General features: G+C 45.2%; 1 protein-coding gene across 31 annotated transcripts in view; it reads left to right on the top strand.

The window, feature by feature from the left end:
• The window catches only part of tcf7l2 (transcription factor 7 like 2), a 98,860-nt gene that overhangs the window by 71,109 nt on the left and 13,065 nt on the right, over positions 1–14,686 (top strand). For 29 of the 31 annotated variants that reach the window (XM_023992961.2, XM_023992962.2, XM_070444850.1 and 26 more), the window contains 3 exons: positions 9,334–9,466; positions 12,120–12,222; positions 13,579–13,665. In XM_023992961.2, the coding sequence (XP_023848729.1) occupies positions 9,334–9,466; positions 12,120–12,222; positions 13,579–13,665 (323 nt within the window). Of the gene's footprint in view, positions 1–1,442; positions 2,459–9,333; positions 9,467–12,119; positions 12,223–13,578; positions 13,666–14,686 lie in introns of those variants that run through there. The other 2 variants (XM_023992972.2, XM_070444856.1) reach the window with 2 other exon arrangements.

Here is a 14,686-nt window from a genome sequence, read left to right as displayed (position 1 = left end):
TGTATTATCTGTAAATATTATATTAAATCAATTATCATGGTATGTTATCACAAAACAATGTGCCTAGATTAGGGGCATCTCTTTGAGTGTATGCCAATCATTTTCATTTCGTGTCCAGTCTTGTATTCCTCAAAGTTAAGTCCAAATGAGCAGGATTTGTAACGGTCGCCATCCATTGTAGTCCATTCCGGTTTCCTCTCTTTCGTTTCTTTTCTTGCACACTTGTTGGTCTAGTGTGTACACCGGAGACAGTGGAGTGGGATAGAGGGTCTTTTATTTCACTCTTTTTTCAGAGGGGTCGTCTCTCCTGTTGGTCGCACTGTTGCCATTGTGGCCGGCTGATTGGGAGCTGTCCATCATTTGCGGGCGAACTGGCAGTTTACTTAAGAAAGTGCACGTGGGACAAAGGAGGTCGCGGGAGTGTGGCGGCCGAGCTGAATGGAGGGAGGGAAGGCAATTAGCCGCCACGTTGTTGGGGCTCTTTTACTTGTCAAGCCGGAGCCTCGTTGCTTTTGTGGGAGCCATGTAAAGGACATTCCCAGGGCTTTGTTTTGGCATTAAGGGCCTCTGGCGAACGCCAGAGAAGAGCAGGGCAAAAAGAAGAAGATTGAAATAAAATATTGGGGAAAAAGCCATGCGTTAGGTTTTTGTTGCTTCCGTTGTTGTCATTTTCCTACATCTTATTGTTGCTCAGATATTAAAATATGCTGCTCCGCCTTTTCAGTTGCCCCTTTTTTTTATGTATTTTTTTTATTTAACTAGGCAAGTCAGTTAATAACAAATTCTTATTTACTATGACGGCCTACCGGGGATCAGTGGGTTAACTGCCTTGTTCAGGGGCAGAACGACAGATGTTTACCTTGTCAGCTCGGGGATTCGATCCAGCAACCTTTCTGTTACTGGCCCAACGCTCTAACCACTAGGCTACCTGCCACCCCTTTATTGCAAATATATTTTTGATTTTTGTGTTTGGAATATACCATCGGTCAACTCTACCTACTTTTTTGTCACTAAATCATATTGAAATTATAGATTTATTAAAAACCACAAATGTATATTTCCTTTACATTCAAAATATCAAATTAAACCTTGTTGAAGCAAGTTCTTGTGCAACTAGTTAATCACCCTACTTGTTAATTGGTGAAAGGCACATGTCCTGCATTTGCTTGCCCTGCTCTAAGGCCCTGGAAGTGGTAAGAGCCTGGAAAGCGCTAGGGACAGGAGCATGGTTGTGGGGCCCGAATATTCAGAGGAAATGATCTCAAGATAATAATGTTTCAGAGGCGGAGGACAGAGAGAGCAGTAGGGGGTATGGAGGCTTTAGGCCTTGCGTAGTTGATCTTCTCACACAGAGAGGTCAGGAGGATTTAACAGTGGAATCCTCCACCCTCCCATCTTCAATATTATTGGACAGAAAAAAAAACAGAAAAGGAAAAACAGAAAGAAGACCCCACGTAGATGTCACGTCCATGTCAAAATGAAGACAAATACATTTCTTTCTCGTATCCTCCTTCCCCCCTGGAAAGTTGGGTTGGAGAGGGGACTGTCAGTATCACATGGATAAGTGACTGTTCGCTACACTTTGCTGAGCCTGCCCTCCCTTTGTGGATGTTGTGTCTTGTTCTTTTTTCTCCCCCTCTCTCTTTGTCTCTTTCCTTCCTCACTTTACCTTGTTGTAGCCAAAGCTTTTCAAGCTGCCAGTTCGACTCTGGGCATCCTGGAGGGACTGCAGAGCCCACACACACATACACACTCATATACAAGTGTGCAATCTGGGAGTTTTGTAATAACAATACTTTTTGTTGTCTATATTGTTGTGTATTTTTTTCTCGTTTGTTGCTTGTGGGAAGACTTCTCTGCACTGAGAAGCAGCACTTTATTTTATTTTTCTCGGTTCGTGTTTTCGCTTTCATTTCTTGTGACCGGCACAAACTTTCCTGAGAGAGGAAGCTGCGAGGAGCTGCTGAGAGTGGTGGAGGAAGCTGGGGGATCCTCATGCTGTTTTGGGGGAGGTAGAGGGCAGGCTAGGCCCCAGACCCTGAGCCACATCTGTGGATCCTCAGACACAAATGTCTGTGGATCCTCCAATCATAAAATCCTGGGAACAATGGGCCACTCGTGTCGCAATGAGGATGCCTCGGTTTGAGGGACACACACATGCCCAGCCGCACACTCTTCAGCACTTTGGGAGAAGAAGAAGTGAGGGCTAAGAAAAGACAAAGAAGAAGAAGTGGAGGAGGAAAAAGAGTGTGAAGAAGAAAGGGAAGGCCAGTGGTTTTGAACGCTGTAGTGAGGGAGGAGAAGTGGGGGGCAGGTGAAAAGTAAGCGGGGGGTCATGTACCCGAGTGAGGGCGTTTTAGCGGGGCCGGAGGAGAGGGGAGCCAAAGGAGGAGTCCTTGCCCCCGGGCTCCCCCTCCTCCAGCAGATCGGCTGCTGGCATCTGAATCTCAGTGGCTGGGTGAGTAAACCACACTCCCCTACCGCCTTTCTCGGTCTCTCTTCATCTCCCTTTCTCTCAATTCCTGTTCTCCATCACTTTTTGATTATGTTACCGTTGAACTTTGAGGTTCAGATGATGGTTGTTGTGATTAAGGGGGACCCAGATGGGTATTCCCTCTCCTGTAAGTGCAGGCTGGTGGTCATCTGCTTTAAAGCTTTTTCCTTTCAAATATTCCTTTTTGCTTCTATTTTTTTTTTTAGGTGGCTGTGTATGTTTATGTGCGGGGAGGGGAGGGGAGGGGGTGTTCTTGATCTTGGCGTGTGTTTGAGAGGTGTGTGTGGGGATATGCTAATGAGCAGTGTACATTTACAGAAACAGGCCAAAGACAGAAAGCAGCATTTGCCATTTTGTTTTAAATTGCTATTCAAATCTATAAACAGTTATTTACTAATGAATTAAAATGAAAATAGTTAGTTCAGTATTACTTTGTATTATTTATCAAAAGATCATACCTTATTATCCAACTGAATAGTAATTCCTAGACAAAGCATTATTTGATCATGCTCGCGTCTAACCATGAAATAGAAAATATAATTGAAATAACCCACAAATTAACATATTCCTCTCTTAATTTTGCCGTCTAATTCAAAATTATAATTGCCTCCTCTTTCAACTGAAAATGTAAAACGCTGATTGCATTTCAAAAGCTGATGACAGAACTCAGTGTAGCTCCTGCACTGTAGTATCACTGCTTCTAGACACCACTTCAACTCGGGTAGGAAAGCTCAAGAGATGATTACATTCTAATGGGGAAGTGTAAACACATATAGCACATTGCTCTTGTATAAAACTCAATATGAAATACATTTTAGACAATTATTTATTAAAATCACATTGACAAAGTTATATGGAAGATATATATTGCAAAATGTAAATTTGACAAATGACAGACTTCAATATGTATGAATGAATGAAGCGAGATGGAGAATGAGAGCAAAGGCTTTGGCCCAGATACATTTTTTGTTAGGTCCTGTGATCAGCAGCAAGCATGTCACAGAAGCAAAGTGAATAGATTAACTTTTAAATATACTGACTCGATCTCTAGAGTAAGATGCCCTTGGAGTGGGCTGATTTTTTTTCTCCCTGTCTGGAATAGCAATACTGATCGCCCGGCACTTTCCTAAATTCTTTCATTTTTTTCCAACACAGCATTGAGATATTACTGAGATAGTATTTTAGTGCAAACACAACAGTGAGGGTTGGTTCCACGTCTAAATATGGAAAATATTTATGTATTTAATGCTGCAGAAATGGTCCAGTTTTAACTCAAATATGGTGATCTAAGTTAGTGTGTGTATTTTTATTCTGACACTGTATATTCTTAGGAAAAAAAGGTGCTATCTAGAACCTAAAAGGGTTCTTCGGTTGTCCCCACAGGAGAACCCTTTGAAGAACCCTTTTTGGTTCCAGGTAGAACCCGTTTGGGATCCACCTGAAACCAAAAAGGTCCTACCTAGAACCAAAAAGGGTTCTCCTATGGGTACAGCCAAATAACCCTTTTGGAATACTTTTTTCTAAGAGTGTATATACAGTATGTTCATAGAAGATTACGCTTTAAGATATTGTATGTGTTTCTCTGCTCGTTTGACCCCAAGGTGATGCATTAATGAAAATATAGCATCGTTACTAGGATTTGATGTGTAGCCTGCGATCTGTATCTTTGTGAATGTTCACTTTGATCTCCATCACTGCTACAGTGAGAGGGAAAATGTAGTTACTGGCAACAGAGATGTGATATGGGTGTCGCTTGGAGACGATAATATTTTGCCTGGAGCGGGCACTCTTAACGCCTTAGAGGTAAACTTGAATGTTTTATGAAAATAAATCCTATCACGCCAATAAGACCTATTGTGATAGTGGACAATAATTTTGATGTTGCCATGTGTTTTGTTTTTGCACTTATCAGATAATGTAAAAGTCTACACACACAAACACGCTCCAATCATTCCCTCCCTCTCTCTCTTTCTCTCTTTCTCTCCCTCCCTCCCACTCCTCTTGCACAGTGTGTGTTTTCTGCATGGTGTCTCTGTGTGTGTGCTTGGATGTGGGCCATTGGCACGTTTTGGGAGGGGATCAATGCCCTGGCAGCTTTTTATGCTTGCTCTGGAATTTGTGGGCCTGCAAGGACCCCTATCCATCACTACGCTGTCAGCTCCCCACCTCTTTCCCTACCCCTCCCCGGTCCCCCTGCCCCCCTCACTCAACCCCACTACAGCTCATTAGAGCCTGCAAGGCGTTGTGACAACTCATCATATCATGAGATAAAGCATGGAGAGACGTGCAGGGCCCCCCAGGGGCTACAAGGTTGCCACCTTCACATTTTGTCTTGAAATTGCAAGGTGCCACCAGGCGGAAATGCAAGGCCAACAGCTTTTCCATGTCCTGCTTTTCTCTCTCTCTCTCTGTCCACCTCCTCTTTGTTTCTGTCTCTCACAGGGTATCCTCTTGTAACTGTCATTACCACATGCCTGTGGTGAAGCAGCTCAAAAAGTGATTTGACAAGTTTGATTTGTTTCGTAGACTAAATGATAAGCAATATTGTAAAAACCAAGTTATTTACTCAAATGTACCATTGGAACGTGAAATACCACTTGATAAAGGTCACACTTTATTTTCAGATCCAAAACCATGGTCAGTTGAACCATAAAGAAAGAAGATACCTAACCAACTCGGACAAGTTGTGTCCGCCCTACATCAGCCCCATTGCATGAGTGGCTGATGGGAATGCCTAGGGGTCAGGGGTCGGGCAATGATGCTGAGTGAGTGTGACACGGCCTGGCCTCTCCGTGGCAACCAAAGGGCCTGCACACAAACACACAGGCCCTCGCTCCATCCATACAGCCCAGACACTAGTGAGATCACCACCAGGGGTCAAGACCCTGATACTGCGACTGTCACTTGCACCAAGGGGATTCAGCGTACGCACGCATACACTCGCGTGAACATGTACGCTCTCACAGACACACTCTCTCGAGGAAAAACAGTTGTCTTTCTTGGCAGTGTGAGTCTTTTTATGTATATTTATTTATAAAGTACGCTACAGTGTGTGTTTGTGTGTGCAGAGGTGTATGCACATGCCCTAGTACTACAGATCTTCTGTAAAGGGTTTAGCCATTCAGCAGTTGGAATTTCTGCGGGACGCTTTCTTTGAAATGGTTAATCAAGGTCAAGGAACAGTACTGTATACAAATTCATACAATTGTGTGTTGATTGTGTACCCGTTTGAGCGAGCGAGCGCGTGTGTGTGTATCCACTTTCTTGAACAGCTCTCTCGTGATTAGTCTCCTGGTATATTTCTGTCTATAGTAATACTGAAAGTGGTGGGAGTGATGGCAACAGGGCCAGGAAGTCGGCTTTGCTCCTTCCTTTGTAGAGAAACAGAAAATACTCCCACGTAGTTCCTTTGTTTAGCATGTGTGCTTTGTATAATGCTCCACTTGTTTGAGGAGCTGTGGTGTGATTCCGTCAGCGCCTGTTGTCCGAGGGTGTTAAAAGCAGGTGCTGCACCGAGGCCTAGTTTCATTTTAATGGGGGGGGAAAGCAGGTGCTGCACCGAGGCTTCATTTTAATGGACTGTGTGTGTGTGTGTGTGTGTGTGTGTGTGTGTGTGTGTGTGTGTGATTTGTGTAGTGTTGGTGTGTGTGTGTGTGTGTGTGTGTGTGTGTGTGTGTGTGTGTGTGTGTGTGTGTGTGTGTGTGTGTGTGTGTGTGTGTGTGTGCACGCAGTGTAGGCTATATCTTATTTTTTGGGGGGGTTGGGACAAAACTGTATTGTTGATATGGTGTGAACCTAGTCTGTGTTTTCTGCAAAGGCCTGAACTTCAGGTGTGATAGGGCTCATATCAGTAAAACGAAAAATCATCCCGCCTCTCTCCATGGCTGTTCCACTTAAGCTCTGTGTGTGTGTTACAGTCCATATGGGCTCTGCACTGTAGGTGTTGGAATCTGGTATGACTCACCTGTTCTCTCTGTGAAAGTGCAAAAGCTTAACTCATGGCTTGTCAGTGACGTCTGGACTCTAGGGCATGTAGAGGTGTGTGTGTGTGAGTCAACTTGACCCAAATGGAAGCTGCACAGAATGTTTCACTCACACACCCCTCTCGCTGCATGTGAGCATAGAATTGAGGCATTCTCCAGAGTTGTTTTAAAATAACTGCACTGAAACATCATTACAAAATACTTCAGAATGCATTCATTCTTTGTCTTGATACAGACTAACCTTCTCTGTAAAGGCAGCAAACTTCCATTGCTGATTAATGTTTCTCTCTATGGGTGACATTACACCTCCCTCTTTCCTCCCCCTTCATGGGGTGGTTCTAATCCTCCCCTCAGTCACACAGAGAGAGGCTGGCCGCTACAGTAGCCAAACAGCAGTATTGTCCGCATGGCCCAGAAGCCATATAACTGGAGCACTTGCGTTGTCTATTATTTGCCTGGCTCTGCTCGGGGCTTCTGAAATGGAGGCCTGTTAGCCCCATGTAAATCCTCTCTTCTCTCTCTCTCTCTCTTTCTCTCTCTCTCTCTCTCTCTCTCTCTCTCTCTCTCTCTCTCTCTCTCTCTCTCTCTCTTCTCTTCTCTCTCTCTCTCTCCTCTCTCTCTCTCTCTCCTCTCTCTCTCTCTCTCTCTCTCTCTCTCTCTCTCTCTCCTCTCTCCCTCTCTCTCTCTCTCTCTCTTCTCTCTCTCTCTCTCTCTCTCTCTCTCTCTCTCTCTCACTCACTCACTCACTCACTCACTCACTCACTCACTCACTCACTCACTCACTCACTCACTCACTCACTCACTCACTCACTCACTCACTCACTCACTCACTCACTCACTCACTCACTCACTCACACACACACAGCTTCGCTCTCTCTCCCCCTTTCGCTGTCTGTCCTTCTCTCTCTGTCATCTCTTGCTGTCTCTCGCTCTTAATGCAGACTTGGTGGATGGGCAATTTAAACAGTCTCTCAATGGAGACAAAATAACTCATTTAAATGGCCTCTAAAGCCTTTCAGCAGAGGGAGAATTGACAACATTCTTTCACATCATTACTGAAGAGGGTAGAGGAGAGAAGGCCGTTTGGGCTACCTCGTCAGCTGTGTTTGGCAGCTGTCATCTCCCATCTTTTTTATCCCTCTGTTCAATATTTTTAGATTAGATATGGGGACTGTGGGGAAGAAACATGTTGATTTGTGTCTTGTATTCATTTTAACGAGGTCGTGTACCACAACCAACCCCCTCCCCCTTCTTCTCTCACTCTTTCCTCCTCTCTCCTCTCGCTCTCCAGTCTTTTGAGCTCAGGGCTGTGAATGAGTCCCAGAGTCTCTCCATGTTTCCCAGTAGTTCTACTGGGTTCATTAATCTTTCATTGGGACCATGCGGTGTGGGAATGCCACCCCCCCCCCTCCCTCTCTCGCCTGGCGCTACCCTTCCCCCCTCTCCTCTCTACCCCTCTCACAGCTCCACTGGAAGGGAACTTTACCCACTCCAGCCTGGTACAGTCTAGTTCAGACCAATTCAGTTACACAGAAATGTATCTCATAAATTGCTCACAGTTGTTTCAGCCTATGGAGATGATCGATTTTCAGCATTAAGCTCTGCACACGTGTCTTGCCTAGGGCCCTCAGCTTTGCATTTGTATAGTTAAATGAGCATAGAGTCCATACATTATCCCTCTCTCCCGCTCCCACTTTAATGCATTTCAAAGTCTTTGGAAAATTGCCACAGCCAGGTTTTGGGTTGGTGCCTCACCATGGTTAGGGCTGCTAATGAGTGTGTTTGGACTGCAAGGTGCAAATTGAACTTGTGAAGGAACATTACCCACACCCCATTGCTCCTACTCCCTCCCTCTCTCTACACACACACACGACACACACCAGCTAGCTCACTCTCCTTTTCCCTAGCACACATCAGCCATGTTACCACAAGCCTGATTAGTGATGCCTCTTTGACTGCCGAGGGACAGAATATGAGTTGAAGAGCAAGACCAGCTCACCGCCAGTGGTTTAAACCAGAACACTAATCTGGTTTTTGTATGTGTGTGTGTTGGTTGTGTGTTGTGTGTGTGTGTGTGTGTGTGTGTGTGTGTGTGTGTGTGTGTGTGTGTGTGTGTGTGTGTGTGCCTGGAGTATAGGGCTGAGCTCTGGTTAACATGGCCCATGGCGGAGCACCCCTCAGCTTAACTGTAATCTTTGGGTAATTGAAAAAGGGGCCTGGGCCACTTAGGAGCACAAAGAGCAGATTACATAGCTAAAACTAATTTGGCAAAAATGTAGAAATGGATTTTCTCCCCTCTTTTATTACAATGCCCCCCTATCCTCTTTACCTCCCCTCCTGCTCTACCCCCCTCCAAAACCAGACCCTGGGGGGACAGAGAGGGGAGGGGTAGAGGGGTGTATAGCAGAGGGAGGAGAGGGAATCAGTAGGGTGAAGCACTAAGTGAGGGGTTGGATGGTAGAGGATTGCTGACTGTTGTTATAATGGGTGTGGATTTTACATATTTGGTGGTTTGCACATGATCGATCTACCCCCAGTAAGAGGCCCCCTTGTCATGCAGCCCCAGTCCAAAACTAAAATGACAGCCCTGCGTCTGAGATAGCATTACTGAGTCGCGGAGTGTTGCCGCAAAAGTGTTCTTAATTACCAAGCACACTATTTTCACTCTGCTCTGGCGGTTTGGCGCTCCGAGGAGGTTGATCATTTGATGGCTCTCAATTTTCTAGAGCTTTCTGAGCCATGTTGTAACTCTACTGCAGGCGCCTGCCATCTCTACCCCTAACCCAAATATTAATACACTCTTCTTTTGTTTTATTTTCTCCCCCTCTCCCCTCCTCTCGCTCCCTCTCTTTATAGTCTAATAAAGTCCCAGTGGTACAGCACCCTCACCACGTGCACCCGCTCACGCCTCTGATCACCTACAGCAATGAGCACTTCACACCGGGCAACCCCCCTCCGCACCTACAGGGAGACGTGGACCCCAAAACAGGTAAGACAGAGAACATACACTACACTACACTACATTGATGCCCCGTTGGGGAATGGTAAAAATGGTTGGGAAATGGTTAACACTCCAGCCACTGTTCCAAAGACACACAGTCCTCAAATCCAAATAGTGATATTCCAGCGACTAACATACAATAGCCACGAGATCTTCTCCCAAGGTCAACAAAAGATTTAAAAAATATGTTTCTTTTGAATTCCTCAACAGAACACAGAAGAATTCTTATTGTTGTCCACATACAAAGGCTACCACTGCTGCCTATGCAACCACCACACACACACACACACACACGACTGGCTAATCAAATGTAGTTTTATTTATGGAAGATATAGCCCTTACAAAGCACAGCATTGCAGGGCCTGCTTTCTCTGACCAGGTGTGAGGTATTTCAGGGCAGACAACAGTCAGGGCTACTCAGACAGAAAGGTTATCTTATTGTGTCTCTGGTCCTGCAGAAGTAAGCCTGGTGATTTGGCTCTGGCAGGGAGGGGAGGGTCACTATTTCCTCTCTCCTCTGACACTACAGGAGGAGGTGGGTGTGTGTGTATCTTCACATGCCTGAATGCTCCTCTCCCACACACAAACACACACACACACACACACACACACACACACACACACACACACACACACACCATAGCATGTGCCCCATCCGTCTGACTGAATTTAAATGTAGCATTCCTTCATGTTAAATGTCCACCAGCAATAAACATTTGACCTAGTAGGTCAACTCACTTTCAATATGTTGTACATAATATTGAGTTAGTGTTGAATAGCTTTGAAGGGTCTCTGGTTGTTTTGTTAGTGTTTTGAGGTAATAATGGTCTCTTATTATGATTTTACTCTCAAAAGGGTGATAATGACCCAGCTGCTGTTTAATGTGCCAGTTAATGGTCTGCTTAATTGAGCTTAGTGTTTAATTAATTAACAAGCTATATTAAGACTTCAGCACTGGATGGCAATGGAGAGCAATGTTAGGAACGCTTTCCTCTGAGGAGTGCGTCAGTCAGTGCCATTATGTCTATAGAACTAGGGCATACAACATTTTTGTTGTACCCTCAGCTACAAATGTGTAATTTTTTATTTTATTTATTTAACGAGGCAAGTCAGTTAAGAACAAATTCTTCTTTACAATGACGGCTTACCCTGACCAAACCCTTACCCGGATGACGCTGTGCCAATTGTGCGCCACCCTATGGGACTCCCAAGCACGGCCGGTTGTGATACAGCCTGAAAATGAACCAGGGTCTGTAGTGACACCTCTAGCACTTGGATGCAATGCCTTAGACCGCTGCGCCACTCAGGAACACTTAACGATCTATAACTTTTTATTAGTTCGGCATCAGTTTTGAGAGACAAACCCCAGTGAGGGTGTGTCTACTTCTTGGATGCACAAAATGTTCCTTAGGCACCTGTCACTGAACAATGTCTATGGAAACCTTCCCATGGGGCCAATTTTCAAATACCTGGCTTGGCCCTGTGGCTTTGGGTATGACACACACCAGCAGCACACCGGCTGTGGACAGATTCATGGGGCCAGGGTTAGTTCTACAGTACTCTTCATCTGGGTCCACTGTGGCCATATTGGCACCAGCCAAACAAAAACTGCTCCACAGCTGCACTGATATGCAGGCCAGGCAGGACCACTCTAAAATAATGCACCAGAGCAAATAAAAGTCCCTCCGCTGTGCTGTCTGCCAGTGGAACTCAAACACTTCTGTTTTAATGCTCAACACCAGAAAAATGGAAAAGCCATAATTTCCTCGCCTTCGCCATTCCTCCTTTTTTTTATGACAGACCTTTGGAGGCCTAATGTTTTGGGTGGCTTGTCTGCATGTTTTATTTGCCTGTCAACTGCCACAGTAAGTGATTGCGACATTGGCAAATGTGTGATTGTTTCGCAGTGCCCTCTGTAGGACATCTCTGTCACTGTGCATCAGATGGGAAAACTACATCATTTCTGTCTCTGTTAAAAACGTTAGGAGGAATAGGATGAACTAATTCTGGTTAAAATAAGCTGGAAACCAAGGGCCCCTATTTACAAGACCTACTTTACAATGTCATAAGCATGTCATAGATGTTATCAAAAGTCATAAATCAAATCACATTTTATTGGTCACGTACACATATTTAGCAGATGTTATTACGGGTGTAGCGAAATGCTTGTAAGAGCCTATGTCTGATAAAGACAGCTAGGCAAATACAACACTGTAGTGTCACCCAGTATATTAGCTATGAAACAAGCTGGCCATTAATAACTTGCAGAGACTGTTTATAACATCCCTTCATTCATGCTTATGACAGTAAGAGAACTTGTTGGGTTGATATGAAGTCAAACCCTGTTTATCCCCCCCCCCCCCTCTTTCTCTCAACACGTTATGACACCGTACCGCCAGAGTCAAACAGCTTTGATCAGGACGTGTGATTTAGCACTGTGTACATGTGAGCGCAACCGCTCTTCCTCCTCCTCCTCCTCCTCTCCACCCACCCAGCGTCCTGTGATGTCGACTCTGTTCATTATGAAACTCACAAAGGAGGAATTTAACACTGACTGATGTTTCGGGGTCCATCCCTCTCGTCCTCTTTATTTGTCCCTCTACCCTTGCTCTCTCTACCCTTTCTCTCTCTTTCTCTCCAGGAATTCCAAGGCCTCCACAACACCCAGACATATCTCCCTATTACCCTCTATCGCCTGGCTCTGTAGGGCAGCTCCCCCATCCGCTAGGCTGGTTAGTACCACAGTAAGCAACATTTTATTATCCTCTTTCTCCACTGTCATCAAGCATGGTTTTTATTGCTCCACACATGTGCTGGCTACAATGTTTATAACTATGTCTAGATGTAGATCTATTTAGTGGTTTGGATCATTAAGTATATCGTTACGGTATAAATTCAGCATCCCTAATGTAGATGATGTAATTTAGCAATAAGGCCCGAGGAGGTGTGGTATATGGCCAATATACCAAGGCTAACAGCTGTTCTTATTCACAACGCAACGCAGAGTGCCTGGATACAGCCCTTAGCAGTGGTATATTGGCCATATATCACAAACCCCTGAGGTGTCTTATTGCTATTATAAACTGGTTACCAATGTAATTAGAGTATTAAAAAAAAAAAGTTTTGTCAGCTATCAGCCAATCAGCATTCAGGGATAGAACCACCCAGTTTATAATGTCAAATGGTTCTTCGTCAGAGGCAATGTCTTCTGGTTTTGTTGAGTTTTCTAAGAGCTTGATTTCTGTATTTTCCTGACTGGTAACATCATAAGCAGAGTACATAGGGAAAGCTCGGTATCCACTTATCTCAAACTGGGCCCTCTCAGTTTTGATCAAGCACTGATTTGACTCCTGGCTGACCACTGTCTCCAGTTTATACTTTCTGGCAATGGACCAACTACTGGGCCTCAGAAGCACACTGCGGTTTCGTAACCCCCCTTTGCTCCAGCCCCAACTTGCTTCTTTGTGGCAAATGCATTTTTGCATTTCTCTGTATTGTCCAATTAGATTAATGAACCGTGATTGCCCGTATTTTACCCACAATTCCACACGGGGGCTCTCCCCTGGTAACTCTTGTCAACACTTGTTAATATGACAAAAGGCTACAAATTAAGCTCTGTTAATTTAATGTTTTCTCACCGCAATGTAAATACCGGAAGAGGCCCCGAGCGCAGCCACGGCACCCTTTGATTTGCTGCACTTTATTTTGGTATAAATTTACATTCATTATTGTTTGTCTTTGGATGTGTAGACCTCAATTAGCGTGATGGCTCCATTAAAGAGTCCCGCGCTTCGTCTTTAATTATCACAACAAAACACCTAGTTCCAGCTCGGGGAGGAAGGGGCTCCCTCTCCGTCGACACCGAGCAAGGGTTATGAAATTTAATTAGCTATTCCTATCAAATTTGTGGTATTCAAATTGTTCGGAGTTTGCCTCTCCTTTGATCCGCACTCTGCAATCCCCTAGATTTTAGTCCTGATCAAATGAGAATAAAGAGACCTGCGATCGGGGAGAGAGGGAGAGGGCTTTACCTCCTCTCCTTCCATCAACCCTGTTTCTTTACCTCCCTCTCTTCCCTTTGTTCTTTTTCCTTCTCCTAGGCAAGGTCAACCTGTTTACCCAATCACGACAGGGGGTTTTAGACACCCCTACCCGACTGCGCTCACTGTCAACGCATCCATGCAAAGGTGAGTTGAGCCTTGGGAGATAAACAGGCACACACACACACACACACACACACACACACACACAGGAGGAGGCCATGACGCGGGTGCACACACAGACGTCACACACAGTCTGCATAAACTTCTCCCTTAAGGAAAGTGCACGCTCTCGTCTCTGTGCTCAAAAGGCCAATCCTCCAGTGTCCCCCACTATGTGTTGAAATATTGATTATATTTATCACTTTCTAATGAGGCCCCTGAAGAACATTTACCCTAGCTGCATGTCAGCCACATCTGTAATGGACGGGGCATGTCCTAGTTTTTAGCCACCAGACACATTGATAAATGAACATATAGACACTTAAAAGGAGAGAATGATGTAGACTGGGGCTTGACACTTGGCTAATGCTTTGTTGGGTCCATTAGGGTCCAGCTCAAGAGGAGAGCTCTGGACTCAAGTGGACCCAGGGGGGCACATATGTTTGTTGTTGTTGTATTATGTGTTTTTAACTGGGCATGGCTCCCCCGGGGGCTGTGCTATAATTCTCTGCATTGTGTGGGAAGAGGGAAGAGTTAACTGTGGATGACAAGTACCCCATGATTTGTAGGTTCAGAGTCTTTTCGAAAAACGACAACAACAAAAACAAACAATTCCATATGGCCGCCCCTCCCTTTCCCCCTGTCCTTCTCCCTGAGCCCAGAGCAGTATTCACAGGCATTTCATTGCAGGCAGCTGGAGAGTTTGGAACGGTGATGGTTTACAGTTTTGGGGGGGGGGGGGGGGGGGGGCAGAGGCCTAGGGAGTATGGGGAACAGGCCAAACTTCAGTTTAATTACGTGCTGATTGGAAAAGCAGCTCCTGAGAGTCGACTGTTCAGACCTCTGTGACGTTGATGGATAAGTGTGAGCGAGGGAGGAAAGGAGAGAGAATGCAAAAGAAGGGAAGAAGAGAGAGGGAGGCCTCGAATGTGGTATGGAAAGGTTAATGTTGTGAAATAGTACCTCACACCCTCAGAACTTTGACATTGAACACGTGTGCACTCGG

The sequence above is a fragment of the Salvelinus sp. IW2-2015 genome, linkage group LG8, assembly GCF_002910315.2.
Source record: "Salvelinus sp. IW2-2015 linkage group LG8, ASM291031v2, whole genome shotgun sequence".
Lineage (NCBI taxonomy): Eukaryota > Metazoa > Chordata > Actinopteri > Salmoniformes > Salmonidae > Salvelinus > Salvelinus sp. IW2-2015.
Note: the sequence above shows the minus strand (reverse complement) of the source record. Positions and strands in the feature narration are given on the sequence as shown.